At 36.8% G+C, this 18,603-nt stretch overlaps 1 protein-coding gene across 4 annotated transcripts in view; it reads right to left on the reverse strand.

The window, feature by feature from the left end:
• The window catches only part of dclk1 (doublecortin like kinase 1), a 268,527-nt gene that overhangs the window by 37,495 nt on the left and 212,429 nt on the right, over nt 1–18,603 (reverse strand). For all 4 annotated transcript variants that reach the window (XM_062974717.1, XM_062974719.1, XM_062974718.1 and 1 more), the window contains 4 exons: nt 9,988–10,072; nt 5,506–5,614; nt 2,310–2,367; nt 1,181–1,300 (listed from right to left, as the gene is read on the reverse strand). In XM_062974717.1, coding sequence (XP_062830787.1) covers nt 1,181–1,300; nt 2,310–2,367; nt 5,506–5,614; nt 9,988–10,072 — 372 coding nt within the window. The remainder of the gene's footprint in view (nt 1–1,180; nt 1,301–2,309; nt 2,368–5,505; nt 5,615–9,987; nt 10,073–18,603) is intronic.

Here is an 18,603-nt window from a genome sequence, read left to right on the forward strand (position 1 = left end):
CAGATTAAGGCAGGAAAAGGATTAGGGGAGTGCATTTTCCACTGCCAGTAACCTACTTGCATAATTCTTATAGGTATTGGGAAGGAGATAGGTCATACTCATACAATGTGATCTTTGTTTGCTTGCTTGCTTGCTTCTATGACACAAGCAAACAATCCTTGCAAGTTCAACTACCATTGCACTCACCGAGGGAAGGATGTGCACCCAAGCACATGGATGCCGCCTCCCCATTTGGGCAGCAATTGAGAATTGATAGAAAATAAAATGGAAAATATTGGACACTTCTCACATAATTATTTGTGAAGAGACACTGGATCCCATCATTGAAAGATCTAGATTGCTCCTATTCTGTATACCAACATATGCACAGACTCTGGATTATGACTTGAACTTGTATAATTTTAAATGGATTTTTTTTATAATGGATGTTTTAATTATCTGTTTTAATTGTAATTGTTTTATACCTGTTGTGTTTTTGGCATCTAATAACTGCTGATTGTGAAGCCACCCTGAGTCCCCCTCCAGGGGTGAGAAGGACGGGATACAAATGTACTAAATAAATAAAAAATATGCATCATTGACTAGCAATAACTTATAGGAGTGTTTAGTGTCATTTGGTGAAGTCTTCGAGAGGCTTAGAATAGAAGAATATGCAACTGCTTCCAAGTGAAAAAGATTGTGCTGTGATGGTTGAATTGATGGCATCATAAAAGCACAAGAGCACCCGGGGACAAAATAAAAGCCCATACTGGTCAACATTTTGTTTTTCAGAGGAGCCAATCAAATGCTTCTGCTCACAAGTATAACATGAAGGCAGCGAGCTGCCATTTCTGAATCTATCCCATCCATATCCAGAAAATCAGACACAGTTAAACAACAACATCCAACCTTCCTCACTATTAGTTATGCTGGCAGCCTGACAATATCTGGAGGCCCCATGAGCCCCATTCCTGCCTTAAGAGTTTTGACTCGTTGCCTCTTTCAGTTGCTGCTTCCAAAGAAGACACGAGGTTATGTTAAATTCTGAGATTAAGCAACTAGCCCCCCTTAACAGGTTCTTCTCTGGCAATTAAGAAAACTCTTCTCTGATATTACACACAAGCACAGCTATGTCCTGTACTTTCAGATAGGACTGGAAACCTAGTGCATGGAAGCATATCATCATTATCCTTTCTTTTACCTTTACAAGCTCCATGACGAGGTACAACTCTGTGGGCATGTCCATCTCTTCAATCAGAAGAACAATATTAGGATGCTTGACCCTTCTTAAAATAGAAACTTCATTCTGGATCATATGCTCCTGCCATATAAAATAAAAGTAGTCAGGAAAAACACAGACCGAAGAAACAAATCAGAAGACACTCACTCAATTTCCATTTCTACTGTTTCATGGAGGATTCAACTGCAGGCATCCAAATCTGAGAATACATCAAGAAATTGTAAAACCTGTACACACATTAATGCCATTTTCAGCCAACATTACAAATCTTGCATAAGAGACACTAATGTAAGGGCAGAGGAAAAAGTATGTGAGCAATGAGGTAGAACAGACTACATTTTTAGCACACAAAAGTCATTTAGGCTTTTACCTCATTCCAATTTTTCTGAGAGTAAGCCCTGTTTAACTTAATAGGACTTTTGAGCAGATTTGTAGAGAATAGCATAGTTGGTCATTTAATTATTTGAAACTATTGTAATAAAAACATAATTTGTACAAGCGCAAAAGAATGGTTAATTATATGTTACTGTTCTTCTTTAAAAGCTTTTGTTGTAGAATTATTAATATAAGGACTAATTTAGTTTATGAAATGTTTTTCATTTGATTGTGTGTCTGTCTGTGTGTATTCTAATTATTCGTGTTCCACATTGTGTCAGTATCTAATTATTATGAGAATGAGATCCCCAGAGGATCTCCATGCTTTCTTCTAAAACAGTGGTTCTCAACCTGGGGTCCCCAGATGTTTTTGGCCACAACTCCCTCAAATCCCAGACAGTTTATCAGCTGTTAGGATTTCTGGGAGTTGAAGGCCAAAAACATCTGGGGACCCCAGGTTGAGAACCACTGTTTTAGAAGAAAGCATGGAGTTGACTCACTATTATTATTTCCAATATTTCTATCCCACCCTTCTCACCCGAAGGGACTCAGGGCGCCGTACAATTGGCAACAATTCAATGCCGACACATCATTAAAACAAACAGCATATAAAATCTATTACAAATAGTTAAATACAGTATAAAATATAAATCACCACACCACTGATATGAAAGGCTGCCATTGGTACAATCCACATTTGAAATCTTTTACTTACTTTTCCTCTACATTTACTTTTTTTGATGATTTTCAAGGCATATTCTCTACCAGTTGACCTAGTAAGAAGCAGAATTGGAAAGAAACAGAATAAAGGAAAACATAGTGATGAGCAATAGTTTTTGATTCAAAAGGTCAATATTAATCAGAAAAAGAACCAACTATTATTCTGGCATTTCTTGCTTTCTGTCTCTTCTCTGTCCTTGTATGAGATCCAAGAAAAGTTAAATAATTCTGTGTGTTGTCGAAGGCTTTCATGGCCGGGATCACAGGGTTGTTGTATGTCTTTCGGTCTGTGTGGCCATGTTCCAGAAGTATTCTCTCCTGATGTTTCGCCCACATCTATGGCAGGCATCCTCAGAGGTGTGAGGCATGGATAAACTAGGCAAGGAAGGTAAATATATATCTGTGGAGAGTCCAGGGTGTGACAAGAGTCCTTTGTCAGTTGGAAACCAGCAGACTCTTGTCACACCCTGGACTCTCCACAGATATATATTTACCTTCCTTGCCTAGTTTATCCATGCCTCACAACCTCTGAGGATGCCTGCCATAGATGTGGGTGAAACGTCAGGAGAGAATACTTCTGGAACATGGCCACACAGCCCGAAAGACATACAACAACCCTTAAATAATTATCATATAGGATTTTTGCACGGCAAGATGTTAATGGAAGAATCAGGTAGAAAGAGTTAACAAGAAAGCAAGCAAACAACATTTTACTAGAAGAATTGGAGATAATTCTATTGAAATCAGATATAATTCCATTGATAGGTCAGAATGACCCATGATTTTCTACTTTGCAGGCAGAAGAATTCAGACTGCATTTCATAGAATGTTTTCCAACCTTAGAAATAACAGGGTCATTTAAAAGAATCCTCAAGTAATATTTTTAGCCACTCTTGCTTGTGATTTAATATCTTCCACAACCTCCCAAATAAAATGAGCACTCAGAAAATTGTGGAGGGGAGAGGAAATTGTGACGATTATAAAATAATAATAATAATAATAATAATAATAATAATAATAATAATAGATATGCATGAATATTCAGAAGATGAGAAGAATGGCATTTTTTCCCTAAGGAAAGATGATATTTAAAAAAGTCTTAGAAATTTTAACAGGAAAAAAAGATCAGAAATTTTTCCTAAGAAATTTCTGCACTCCTCGGTTTAGAACATACATCAAGGTTTGGAGAGGCACCGCATTATTGTTTAAATGGACAGAAATGCGGAATGTTTACTGTTACTATAAAATAGTAGTAAAATGAAAAGTCTAAAACACCTAAAACTAAATTCAAAGAGAAAGCTTCGCAGAAAGGAAAAATGCATTTAAGCCATGCCATATTCACATTCTGCAGCAAAATTCCTGTGAGAAGACTCAGTGTAGCATTTCCATTTTATTTTATACTAGCCGTCCTCATGTTTTGCCCGCTAGAGGGCTTCTTGACATATCTGCAAGAATAAGATTGGAATAAGATCTTTATATGCATGCAGTTAGTCTGAAGATGAGCTTCATATAAAAATATGATAAAGGCCTAATCAATTTATGAATCATTTAATCTCTGTGAATGAAATATTCTGAATATTCTTTGCACTACAAAAAATAAAGCAGTGAGGTTGACTAGGTATAACTTCATGCCATAATCTGAATAACATTACTTGTTTTTTTGTTATATTAAAATGTGTATTATAAAAAAAACCAAGAACACACTGCACAGAATTAATATGCAGTTGATCTAACAAACATGTGATGGTACATCTTTTAGATTTGATGCCCATTTCACAACAGAATATTTGAAAAATAAAAGAAGTTATCAATCTGCATCTTGAAATATGCCAGGAACAACATCAGGCTAGCTGAGATGCAAGCAAAGCCCAGAGGTAGGGGGCGGGAATGATGACACTGCTCTCCCCAAAAGCAATTCTTCTTTTGACTCCATGAAATCTTTTGAGCCCCCTAAATTTCTAGCATTGCAATTAGTAAAAACTTCAGTTGAACATGTAGAAATACAGGTATCCAAAGAAAGCGGGTGAGCAAAGAAATAATAAATATCCCAGTGTAGCCAATAAAAGACTACTAACTTTGTTCTACATCTTTAAATACTACTTACCCTCAGCACATGCATAGGGCATAATATTCGCTTTTTTACACAACAGTCTTTTAAAGGTAGATTGCTTGTTGGTAATAAACTCAAAAACAGGTGCCCTCTAATTGTGATCAAACGGATAGATTTTTACAGGCAAAACTAGGATGCTATATGTTTCTCTACTGACCCAGCTGCTGAGCCTCGTCTTTAAGAGCTTTGTTGTAAATTAGGTAATTACTCTGACCAGCCATTCAGGAGGGAGATATTTGGATTCATTTCCCCTGTGACTACTCCATTCTCAAGTGAAACTGAACTTGTTGGAGTTATGAAATCAGGATAAGTCCACACTATTTGCTTTGGTACTCAACTTATTGGTGTAATTCACTCCAACTAAAGTGACATCATGTCAAGCCATGCATGGCCTTGAATCATAGGTTATTCTGCTATTTACTGCTTGTTCCAGAGTTGTGAAAGTTGATTCTTGGACGATATAGTCTGCAAAAGATGTCAGTGAGCATACTGGCCATAAGGACTGTAGTCCCAAAAATAACTTCTCAAAGTTATGAGTTGGTTTGCAAGAAGATGAACATTTCAGAAACTTTACATGTTTGTAAATGTCAACAAACCTTTCCCGAAGACCTGGGAGCTGCCACCACTGAAGGTCAGGAATACTGGGCTCAAATGATAAACAATATGACTTGGCATAAAGTAAGGGAATTATGTTTCTCTGATTTGTGTGGCAAGTAACATTTAAAGAAGTAAGAACCGATGTCCAGGGCCCCAGGTCTAAATAACTCCGGTGTCTTTGCAAATCAGTCTGAAGAAATACCTATAGGCACTTGTTTTCCAATTGCCAAGAAAAATTATTTCCAGCCTATTATTTTAGTACAAATGAAAAAGATTGAACCATCTCCCAGAAGGGGCACTGAATTTATAAACTGTTTCTTGCAAAACACTTTAGAGTTATAGCGGGGCTAGCTTTTTTTCATTTCATACATATGGAGCAGGGATATTACTTTGTTCCATATGTGCTGCAAATAAAGACGCGATTCTGGAAAAGCTTAACATTAGTGACTGCTTTAAACAGGAATAAGCAAGAAATCTCTCTCACCTTTCAATACACTCCTTTACAATGGCAAAATTTCCATCTCCTATAGTCCGACCCACTTTATATCTCTCTGCTATAGAGGCTGGAACCTGGAAGCCTTCCTCTAACACTTCTGAAAATAATCATTAGTACATTTTTATTGGTAGGGAAGGCAACACAGATGTGACATATAATACATATTTTAAACTCTGTGGTTTAAGAACAGAAATATTATTCCAGTAATATTACATACATGTCACAAATCCAATCCCATAAATTATGAAAGATTAAGCATGTGGATAGTGGATTGAGTTTTAACATATTTACAATCTTGCTGCATATGAGACACTTTTAAAGAGAGAGAGAAACATATTTTTGTGATTGGCTCAGGTGGAAGATTATTTTCAAATGAACACTGGATTCATTCAACCCACCACAATTAAATCTACCTACAAAAGAAGTCTAACACTCGAGCACTTCTTTTATTACATCCTGTAAAGTGAGACCTCTATAAACTTGCTCATGTGATAAGTGCTATTTCCCCCTCTGCTTTAAATATTTAGTTTTTTTAAACAAGTGTTCTCAATAATGTCACCCACGCAGAGAACCTGGGCACCAGATGCTTTAAAAAATCAGTCAGTCAAAACAGTAAAGAAGAAAGCTCTTGCATTTCTAGTAGGCATTAGACCACCATTATTCTTCAAACTGGACTAGAAATACAGTATGAAAGTATGTCTAATATGCTTTTTTAAAGGCCCATAACACACGAAACACATGAAGTGTGTTTCAACTAGTTCAATATTAGGAATACCCCTTTCAAACAGCAATCTCTTCCCCTTCTTTTTTGCTTGTAAATTTCTGGCTCTTAAACAGTAGGAACAGAGTCTGTTTGAAAGAATTAGGGCAAAATGTCCCCTTGAGGCCTTCCTTTCACAGGAGACCCTGGTGCACTAAGCCAATGGTTTAGATCTACCTGACAACAGTGTTTCAAGAACAGTCACATATAATTTGAATTTTTCCTATAAACTCCAGGTTACAGCTTATATGTAACAACATTTGAAAACATTTATGTTCCTGGCTTTAAAGTGTTATTTCCTGTTTAATTGTGTAGTACCTACTTTGAAAGTAGTTGTTATACTTCAGAAACTTCATTTTATTTACCTGCTATATTCAAATTTCTTTGTTCATGTGTATTAAATGCATAATCATATATGAAAACAAATTTATGTCTGTTTCATTAGTTTGATAAATTATAATAAATATTTTTTCAGAGCACCAGACGTCAGTAAGATGCTGAGTAGCTTCAGATTCTGATAGAACATCCTTGAATTCACTGTTACTCGTTCGCATCTATATAAACATATAAGTACATCATTGTTCAATTTAGTTTCCCCACAACTTTCCCACAACTCCTGTAAAGGACATATGCAAGTGTAATTCTGCCTTATGCTTGCATACACATTTTTTTGGCTTTTGCAGAGTTTTGTATTGCCTTCCTTCTTTTGTAATAAAAAAAGTCTCTTCCCTTGGACTCACCAATAATTAATGTTCACCAGAATTGCTACAAAGTAAGGAATCCATATTGAATTTTATGGGAGTATCTCTGGGTTTATAGGAGCTATCCAAAGTGCTGAGCCTATTTTGGAAATAGGATTCAGTACTTTGGATGGCACCTACATATCTCAGAATTGCTCAATAAAACCCAAATTGGTTTTATTACCTTTACACAAAATAGCCTCTGGTCAGTTCCACCTCGATATTGAGACACCGTCAATCCACCAAAGTAATGGAGAATGGAGACACTGTCTACTTCTTCATCCAGACTCACAAAATTACTCAGAAATTTATATTTCCTTCAATGGAATAAAACTGTGACTTGATTTGGATCCTGCCCAATGAGTAAACTATTGTAAATGGCGAGCTTCTGTTTCTACACTATGTAGGAAAATCTTAATTTCATTGTATTTCATTATGCTTGTTATAACAGTCTTATATATCAAGGACCATTATTTTGTAGTTTTAGCTCAGCATATTTCACAATAAAATAATTTATATGAATGGGAGTGGATATTAGTAGCTGAAGACATTTTAGCAAAAGTTGAAAAATCATCTAAACAATGAAAGAACATTTAAAATCTAAAAAATGGATTTATACTGGAGGCTGAGTAGAAGTATTAGTGCTATTATGCTACTATGCCACACTATACAGATGAATTGTGAGTGTGCGAAGGTGCACATTTTTATAGTAAGTTGAATGACTGCTTCACTTGCTGGAGAATGGGTCATATTTTATCATATACAGGCAATATGACATACAACTTATAAATGACTCATAGTTAAGAGCTGGGTTGAGATAACAGGAATGAGAGAAATATACCCTTAGGAAGGAAAATTTACTCCTGAAAGAGTTATCATGAGGGAAAGGGTGTCTCAACTGAAGTTTTATCACCAATCCTTGTTTCCACAACAAGCCATTTTTTCAAAATCTAATTATTACAGAGACAGAAAGTGAGGTGAAATCTTCTGAACAGGGACACAGGCAGACAAACAAGCCTCACGGGGGTGCTAATTCTTCCCTATGGTATCCAAAGCTAAAAGTTAGATATTTTTGGCTGGAGTTACTTTTTAAAAATTACCTGTTCAGGCTTACATACAAATTCAACTTAGGAACAAACTTACTGAACCTATCTTGTTCGTAACTTGGAGACTGCCTGTACTGACGAGACAGAAAAGTTCAAGCTTGGTCTTTGCTTTCTCTGAATCAGAGTCCACTACAAAAGGCACTCAGAGTCCTGAGTGTGTTCTAAGAATTATTATAAATGTTGTGACTACCAAAGCATTGTGCTACCAGAATACAGAGAACATTTTCTTTCTGGTGTCTGTTCTTTAGTCGTCACATAATTTCACAAATTGACTGTTTCTACCTACATTCTACATTCTATAGCAAATGTGTGGAGATGCATAGGTTTAATTGGAATGTGGAAAGATTAGTGAAGGAGGCTAAAACTCCCATAATCTGTGCTTTAGAGGTGATTCTGGAAACTTCAATCCCAAAATATTATTCTAAATCCTAATTTATAACTAATTGGCTTTGTGCGCAAGCATTTAATGAATAAGCAATATATTGACATGGTCTGAACTTAGGTTTATGTGCAATGGTTCCGTGGAAAAGTGGTTTTAAGTAACTATATGTTTTAGCTGACTAATGTATTTTATGTATTTTATGTGTTGTATTTTATGAATAGTTGTTAATGGTTTTAAATGTGTTGCTGTTTTATTGATCTGTTTGGCATTGAATTTTGCCAGTTGTTGTAAGCTGCCCTGAGTCCCCTCGGGTGAGAAGGGCGGGGTAGAAATGTTGTAAATAAAAATAAATATTCTAAGCTGACACATAAGTGTATTTGCACTATATATTATTATACGATAAATCCTCTATCAGATATCTAAAACACATTTATTATTGTTATAAACTGATTTCAACTTATGGTAACCCCATGAAGGAGAGACCTCCAAGAGCCCCAGTCATCTTACATCCAGTTCAGTTTTGCAAACTCGGGAGTCTGGCCTACTTGATGGAACTAATCTACTTGTCAGGGCATCTGCCTCATTTCCTACTGCCTTCTGCATTTCCAGTGAGTCACATCTCATTATATATGCAAAGTATGACATTTCTGTTTAGTCATCTTGGCTTCTATTGAGAGGGCAGGCCTGATTTGTTCTCAGACCCAATCATTTGTCTGACTAGCAGCATCTATAGAACTTTCTTCCAACACTACACTTCAAATGAGTTGATTCACTTCCTGCTAGCTTTCTTAAATGTTGTTGTCTTTTTCTTTCAGCTTTCTTTCACACCCACAGATAAAAATAAAAAATACTACTCTAAGCTCCAAAGCACTTTATATATCATCAGCTCTATATTGAACTTGCCTCAATGTTATATTAGGATCCGATACTGCATCTTCAAAATTGGTGTTGAATGTCCCTAGGAGGCTGTTCCAATTGGCAGACAAGTTATAGCATTTTGTACTAGTTCGGTCTCAAAAGCCAAGCATTTCCATTGGCCCAAACATCTCTGGTTGGGTGTATAGCAGCCAGGGGGTAGGAAACATGCTTTTTAACATATCCTTGAGCTTCCATTTTGATGAAAGCTTAGAGTCCACATTGCACTTGCTCCTTCAGGATGCACAGCCAAATTCAAAACAGACAAATGCCTATTCAAAGTGCTTCCATTTTGTCAAAATTCAGGTTATTGCCCTCATCCTTCCCACTGCTGCCTCCAAGCACTGATCTATGGCCCATAGGGCTTTTCCTGAGTTAGATGGCATAAAGAAAGAGTACATGATACCCAGATAATTCAAATTCCTGCTGATTAGAAAGGAACTGAAAATTCAGGGGAGAAAAAACAAGAGATTGCTAATACTCACATTTTTCCTTAACATTTTACATGTGACATATGCAACAATTGCTCTGAATATGCACGTAAACTTTCAAACAGAATTTCTTTACCTTCACCAGGTCCATCATTTTCGTCCATGGAGCTGCAGACTTTGGTAGATGCTAGTGAGGTAGAGGAACCACTGTGCTGAGAGCTCTGGAAATAGAGGATTGGAGCAGGGGAAGACACATGGCAAAAAAAGCTCTATTAAAATGTGGCTTCACAGCAAATCTAGATATTATGACAGAACAAGACAGAATGTGTCTTCTTCTCTGTGTGTTTTAACTGTACCTGTACCAGGCCTGAAAATTAACCTTTAAAGTTTAGGTGGTTAGAGCTATATTTCCAAGGCAATGGAACAAGGCAAGGCAAAGTAACTACTCACCATTACAGTTGCCATTTTAAAAAGAAATTAAATGCATGCCCGATTCTTGAAAATAACAAAAGGAATTATTTTACTTACTTAAAAAACTCTTATTGTTGCCTCATTGCCTACAACAGAGCATGAAGGAGCAACACAAAATACCGCACTAGTTAATACTTGAATCATGAGATGTTCTTCCTTCATCAGTTAGTGAGGTCACAGTTCATAACTGTGAAAATAATTAAATGTTGCAGTACATGATAAAAGGAGCAATGTTATCTCTTGCTAAGTTACGTAATGTAATGTAATGTAATGTAATGTAAACACAGTGGTACCTTCACTCTTGGAGAAGTATTTATCAATAAGTAAAGAGTTATTTGTATCTAATTTTGAAATTCTGCCCTTGTATCAAATGTATCTCATGTTCCCTTCATGTATAATTTGCTTCATTATTAAATTTGTGGACCTCTAAAACCTTTCTGTTGAGAAAACAGCATCAAGCCTCTAAAATATTAATATGTTCTTTGATACTTTTTTTAAAAAAAACTACTGCCAAATCTTCCTCTCCCTTCCTGGCTTCCTAATCTTCAAACAATTCAGAATATCTCTACTAAAATCACCACTCTTCCCTCGGCATTTGAATCATATCATACTGATTCTTAAACTATTTGCACCAGGAAGCTCCTTATTGCTTATGCTTTAGGCTCTCTATCTAACTTCTAACACCTCTTCCTCTGATTTCTCCATACCCAAGTTTTAATACTAAAAAGAAAATGTGAGGGTTTTTTTCTGAAAACGTGGATGTGACTGAAATAATTTTTGTTCAGGAAGGGTGGGATCAAAAGATTTACAAGACAGCTTCACAAGAAGCAATCTCCTACTGGAATAGAAAATGAGAAAAAACAGCTTTGAATGTTCTTCTTTTTTGTATAGGGATATTCCAAGAATCACTGAAGACGACAACATTCATCTTCCCAGCCAGCTGATGTAAAGATAAATTGTAATTCAACAATGTTTTTCAGTATTTGGGCATATAATAGTCAGGAAGAAGACCCAATATTGGGCAAACTCAACCATAGTTTGCCTGAACATGTGTGAGGTAGACATTGGTGTGTGAAGCAAACCATTGTTGGACTACATGATGCCTTAACACTACATCTGAACTATGACTTAAAGTACCTATCATATCATTTGTAAATTGTACTGAAAGTGAAGACATGTACTGAAAATTCAGTAAAAACTATGGATCCCCAGTACAGTTTATACTAAAATGTACAAGCAGGACATGGTTGCTACATGTGATAATACATAGGCTCATTATTTCCTTTAGCATTATTCTTTTCGTACTTTTTGCTGTCTGAAAGTAAGCGGGTCCTGCACTTTTACTGTGTCTCCCCCTGAGATATCATATCATATCCTGAGATATCATCAACATCTACAACCTTAAGGTAGGTTCAGTTTCACAAACTTCTCTAATCTGGGAGCTTATTCCATGTGGCAACTGAAGGAGCTAAAACATGTAGTAGCACTTTGAGTTGACAGTGAAGACCCAGCTGAACCCTGCACTTCTTAGCAAAGCAGTTGCTCCTTTCATACTATGTTCTTTTCCTTTGAAATCACACTTTATATACATTGTGAAGGCTTCTCAAGCAAGAACATCTTCCAGTCTGCCTAGCTTACAGTTAACATACTGTCAGTCAGATCGTAAACCATTTGGACCAGCCTGCTTGTGACACTGCCGTGTGTCATGGTGTACCACATAACAGCATGCTATGTGACATTCTGCTGGCATAACTGTTCTGTATCTATCCATCCTAAACTAAAATGACTCTTGTCTATGTTGTCTTTCAAACAGTGTTTGCTCACTAAAGAAGGACATGGCAGCCCACGTCTCCCCTTCCCAAGGCCCTTCATTTCTCTGATTCATGTACCACATGTTCTCTCATTATGACACCCAAGGAGAGACTGACAAGTTTATTCTTTTCTGGTGGCTTCATGTGGATTAAATCTGTTTGAAAAGACAACACAATAAATCTTCTGCTTCATGGGGTTTTGTTTAAGCTACCTAGTCTCTTACTATCATTTTTTTTTTGCATTGTATGTCTTAATGATTGCACTTTGTTTAATATAGAAAATAAACCAACAGTTAGCTGTAAAAATTCACTGGAACTATAACATGTTCCCAGATTAAAAAAACAAAATATAAATTCCACTGCAATGTTCTATTGAGAATATGGGGTAACATTATGGTCAGGTGTACAAGAATCATGGTATTAATGCATGTCTTTTGAAAAACAACAACGCCCACATCACCTCCTATAACCTGAGGCAAATATGTGTTATGAGATTGGTCTGAGTACAGTTATTAAACCTGTATCTGTACATTAAGAATTTTTTTACATCCCCATCTATTCTGTTTACCTTTAATCTCAGCAATCTTCTTATTCACAAGAGCATTTACTTCTTTTTAAAAGGTAATATCATCACTCCATTCCATTCTCTTCTGTTTTTAAAAGATAGCTGCATACTAAACTGTATATGTGCAAATTACTGAATCAGTAGATGGCTGTCAATAGCTGCTAGGAGCAAATAAATGCTGCCCATGGATTCTTGATGAAGTTTTGGCCCCAGCTCTTTGTTTGGTTAAAGTCACTATGGACTGCTCTCCACTGGGAGTAGACATACATAAAACAACAACACCTCTACAAATTGCCTCCAAGCATGTTCCTGGAATTTATAGAGTGCCTGATTTATGACATTACTATCTTAGCAACAGGATATCACATTCTCTAATCTCAACTGTTCTGCCACCTACTGCTAGATGATGGGGAAAGATTTTAATGACAAAAACCAGGCTGGGGGCATGTGTAGAATTAAATTGTTCAGGAGGGAGTCACTATAAGACTGCTCAACTCTTTCTCATAATATTCTTGACTGTATTATATCCATTATATTTCTTGCAAAGAGATATTTTCATATACTGAAACAATGGTGTATGTGGTGTTGTTTGGGTTGAGGAAACTTACCTCAAAGTTTAAAATGTTAATGCAAGATTGAGGGGAAAACCTACAGCAAAATTCCATCACCTCACAAAGGGAAGAAATAAAAAACAATTTCTCTGTGGAAAAGCGTCAAGTGAAAAGACTGTTGGTATTTCCTTCTGTCCCAATGCAGCTAGATATTATTTAATTTTAATGCAATAATCCATGGATGGTAATAACGTGGTTTAAAAGTCGTGATTTTCCACAACAATGAACTGTAAGAGTACTACGGCAGTAATTTCTTTAAACTATTTCTTTAAACATGATTTTACATATTATAATAGGCAGATTAATATTTTAGCTGATAAATAATGTCTCAAGCATACTTAACACAATTTCAGTGTCAGATAATCCACTGCTTTCTGATTTGAACAAAATATTAACATTTAAACTTCATTTTATAAATTATTTTTTATTTTAGAATTTAATTACAAAAGTTCATGTTGATCTTTGTTGGTTCCAAGGCTACAGAAGTCTTATTTACATAGGAGCACACAATAACAGCATTTAGAAATGAGAAACACAGAAATCTCTATAACAAATATATATGAGACAAGCAAATGACAAAGCTTTTAAAAGAAGAGAATGTTCAAATCTATATTTTTACTAACAGCAACACACTAATATCAGCTATCCTTCTCAGTTTTGTATTCTCTACCATTTTTAGAATCCCCCCCCCCCCATTAGCTAAATCAGGGGTTCTCAAATCTTTTTAGCTATGGAGCCCTTTTTGAAGCAAAATTGTTCCTTTTGTATCTCTAGCCATGGAATTCTGCCCAGTATTTCCCTAAGCTTGAGAAAATCTGCGTTCCTGAAATCCAAAGTTTGTGTTTGATGATACTTTTCTTTGGTATGTTCCACAATGACAAATTCTAGTCTTACGTGGCTGCTAATCTTCCTAAAGTATCAACCACTTTGATCCCTATTGGTTAAAAGGGGAGATTTCTGATCCCCTTGTTCCTTTCTGCACCTTTTGAAAAAGGAAATTATCTGAAAGGCACATTATGAATTGTGTTAGGAGAACCTATGCTCAAGAGAAATAGTCTTGTAGGAAAGATCAGGATAATTGAAGTCCCCCATAATAACCAGTTCTTACTCGTTGGAGTTTTCAGAGAAACGTCATCCACCACCTCATTTTGGTTTGATGGTGTATAGTAAAACATCTACCACAGCATTGTTCTTATTTCTTTCTCCCTTTATTTTCACCCAGACGCCCCACAAATCCAGTTGGATCATTCACATGGAACTATCTACAAGTGAATTTTTGTTTGACACATAATGTGGTTCCCCCTACTTGACTTCCTCACTGTTCTTTTGAACAGATTATAGCATTTAACTATTATATTCCAACCACAGGAGTCATCCACCAAGTCTCTATTTACCTTCCTGCACTTTAACTTGCTCATTTTACTTGTTCCCTAAAATCTGTGGATTGGTGTATAGACACCTAAAGTGTTGTTTGTGGTAAGTGATATTCCACTATGATGTACTCTGGTTCTCATTTTCTCCATCAGTTTCTTTTCTAGAATTTTTGACATATATTTAAGCTGATATCTCCAACTTCCTATCCTCTCTAATTTAGTTTAAATTTCAGATCAGATTTGTCATGCTTTTGTCAAAGGAATTCTTCTAGTCTTCATTTTATGTACCCCATCTGTAACCAGTAGACTTTCCTTTAAGAAGTGAAAACAATGTTTCTAGAAGTCAAATCTCTCCTGTCAGTACTATTTCTGTAACCTGTCCCTGTGTAGCCCCCGACCTTTCACTGGCAGAATTGATGAGAAGACCACCTTTGCCTCCAAACTCTTCACTTTCCTCTCCAGGTTCCAAGGAGATCTGCTCCAAATGTTTTTTTTAAAAGTGTTGTTGATGCCCAAATACACCAGAAGAAAAGTGGTACTGTTTTCTCAAAGACCTTCAGCAACTTGTCAGTGACATTCTGGATATGCACGCCAATAAGACGGCATACTCCCAGATTCATCTTGTGTGATTGGCACAGTTTCCATGTATCCATGAGCAATGAATCCTCCTGACATGAGCACCTTTCTTTTCTTCTTGCTGCAGTTGATAGTAAGGTTGACTCCTTCATTGGCATGAAGTGTTTCTTGCTGCTGGTCACCTGTTTGTGCCACTTCAGAATCATTATCCTCAGGTAGATGTGGCAAATGATAACTTAGAGGGAGAGGTTCTGAATCTCTTGACTGCTCCTGATGGTGATTGCCCTCCATAGTGCTCCCTGAACATTATGGCAGTTTTCCCCCTATACGATTAATTCTTTCCAGAAAGTTTCCAGGAAGTTGTGTTGAAGAGGCTCAACATGTACTTGTAGGACATTGACCTTCTCTTTCATGGGAATCATCAGTTAGAACTTGCTGCAAATGCAAGGTTTTCTGCCAAGAAGACAAATATTGCACATACATTGCAGCAATGACAGATACTTTTGCATCTATTTCTAAAGTTATTTTTTCACCCCTGCTATAATTAAATGCCATCTAAATGTACTTGATTTACAATATAGCCAATATAGTTGTTGGAGGAGTAAAAGAGGGGTGCCCTCCCTAAGGTTGCCCTATATTCCTTCATCCTTGTCTATGCAGGCTGCTGCTAATGGGAATTACAGTCCAACCAAAAGAGGTGTGTCCTGCACCATCAAACCCTGATTTCAATCTGGCTAATCAAGACATAGTCCAGTGGGCTCTTCTTACAGCCAATAGAGCTGTATTACTTTAGCAAAGCTATGATTGCAACACTGCATTTATAAAACAATGAATGCAAGAGGGGAGTGGCAGATAAGCAGCATCCTAAATCCCATCTGCTAATATGAATTCCCCCATCTCAAATTCCACCATCCCCTGACATCCTTGGCCAGCTTTTCTAATCAAGTATGTTTCTACTTTTAGGATTAAGTTGAGGAGAGAGCATATTTTTGAGTCTAAAAAGGGGTGGGAAATTGGCAAATAATGGTCTTAAGGGGAAAACATTTCTTATAATTTCAATTACCCATTTACTGTCCTTCATTTATTCTGGAAACAACTTGGAAACAACTCTATGTTACCTTCATAATACATTGCTGCTGTGTGCCTTCAAGTTGTTTCAGACCTATGGTGACTCTAAGGTGGTTTTCCCAACAAGGTTTGGCTTCCTCTGGAGCTGAGAGTGTTAATTAACTAAGATCATTCAGTAGGTTTTTATGGCCAAGCAAGGATTTGAACCCTGATCTCCCAGAGTAATAGTGCAATGCTCAAACCACTCCACCATACTAGCTCTCATTCATAATATGCACTTTGGTCTCCAGTCAGACAAATATGTGAAGTGGGATCTTCATAAAACCTGTTCATGTTACTTCCTGCAGTTACTGTCATTTAGATGAGATAAGTGAATAGTATGGACCGTAAAAACATACTGCAAATGTCGACAACATTCTCTTTCTGTTTAGTGGAAATTTGTTAATAGGTTATGATGGGCCCTGAAACATAGAGGAGGTTGAATATTTTAAAGTCTATCATTAATAAATTGCTTCATATCTGTAGCAATGCCCTTCAGTTGCTGGAAATTGGACAGTCGTCCTAAGAGATGCAGCCAAAGCTGTACACGTTACAGTTCAACACAGCTGTAGATCCCATCAAGACCACTACAAAGAGAGTATTCCATACCAAAAAGCTTCCATGGAACCTGAAGCACTCAAAATAAATGATCTGTCTTAATTTTAATTCAGCCTGCACCATATGAAATGTCATCACCCCGCATGGGTTTTAAGAGGCAGCTTTCTGGCCACCTGGCTGTTTTTATGGCACACCTACATTAAAAGAAAGTTGCTGCTTAAAAGCAAGATTGGGTCTTTGGTGTAAGTACTTCACATCCAGATCAGGTTCAGATTAACAGATGGCCAACATACCACCATTTTCTCAATGATGGGAAAGAGGAGATCAGTGCTATAGGATTTCAACCACATCTTACTCAAAGATTTGTTCTGCAATTCATTTGCAAATATCTTTAACTGGAAAACCCTATGCCATTCCTGAACAAACGATAATGCATGCAAATGCTCAAAGCCTACCCATTGTTTCCTTCTGGAAAGATTTTTCTCCTGTTAAACATACTTAGACCTTGCAGGGATCCATTTACAGCCCATTGCTGTTAGACAGCCAAGGGAAAATTGTAAACCATTATGCCCAAGAATATAGCCAACTAACAAATTGCTCCATAAGGTTTGTTTCCAAGGCAGTAAAATGTATTGTCAGATTACCCTTGTCAAGCCTTTAAGGAGTTTTATCTGTGCTTGTGAGGCTTGCAAAGATCTCCGACTGTCTCTGATTCCTCTGCATAAAGAAATGATAGGGCAAACTGTGTAGGTGTAAAGCTGTTGTTTTAGATGCTCTCAATGCAGATACTGAAAAATCAGATAATTTGCTTGTTTATATAGGGAATTAAGAACTAGCAAACTAGTTTCAGGGGCACATGAATTTATCATCTTTTAAAAATGCCAACTTCTTTGAAAAACTAATTCTCAGTGTTCTATTAAAAATGCCAGTAAAGAGACAGAGCCGTTAGGCAATTTTGTCTATGACTAGCAAGTCTCTTCTAGGCATCATGGTTGTGCCTTCAAGTCATTTATGATTTATGGTGACCCTAAGGTGATCATACCACAAAGTTTTATTGGCAAGATTTACTCAGATATTTGTCACTGCCTTCATCTGAAGTTGAGAAAGCGTGACTTTCCCAAGATTATCCAGTGGGTTTCCATGGGTGAGCGGGGAAGTGAACCTTAGTTTCGGGAGGCATTGTCCAATATTTACACCATTGCTCCACACTGGCCCTCTAAACCATACTAAGGGCAGAAAAATGCAGACATTAATCTGGAGTCATTATTTTGCTTATATACAAGGAAATCATCCATGCATCTAAGGAAGTAGACTAAACCTATGAAAGCTTATGCTGCCAACTTATTATCCCAGTTAGTCTCAAAGGTGCAACAAGATCCCTTTGCATATTGATATTCTAGACTAACACAACTATGATTGTGAATTCTAAGTTAATGATGTTATATGCCTTCAAATCATTTCTGATTTATGGTACTCCAAGGCAAGCCTATCACTGGGTTTTCTTGCAAAATTTGTTCAAACAGGGTTGCCTCTGCCTTTCTCTCTGAGGCTAAAACAGTTTGACTTGTCCAAGGCCATCCAATGGGTTTCCATGGTGGAGTGGAGAGTTGAACTCTGGTCCAACACTCAAACCACTTCACCACACTGGGCCTATCATAGGTAAATCCCTTTGAACACAAC

The sequence above is a fragment of the Anolis carolinensis genome, chromosome 3 (assembly GCF_035594765.1).
Source record: "Anolis carolinensis isolate JA03-04 chromosome 3, rAnoCar3.1.pri, whole genome shotgun sequence".
NCBI classification, from domain to species: domain Eukaryota; kingdom Metazoa; phylum Chordata; class Lepidosauria; order Squamata; family Dactyloidae; genus Anolis; species Anolis carolinensis.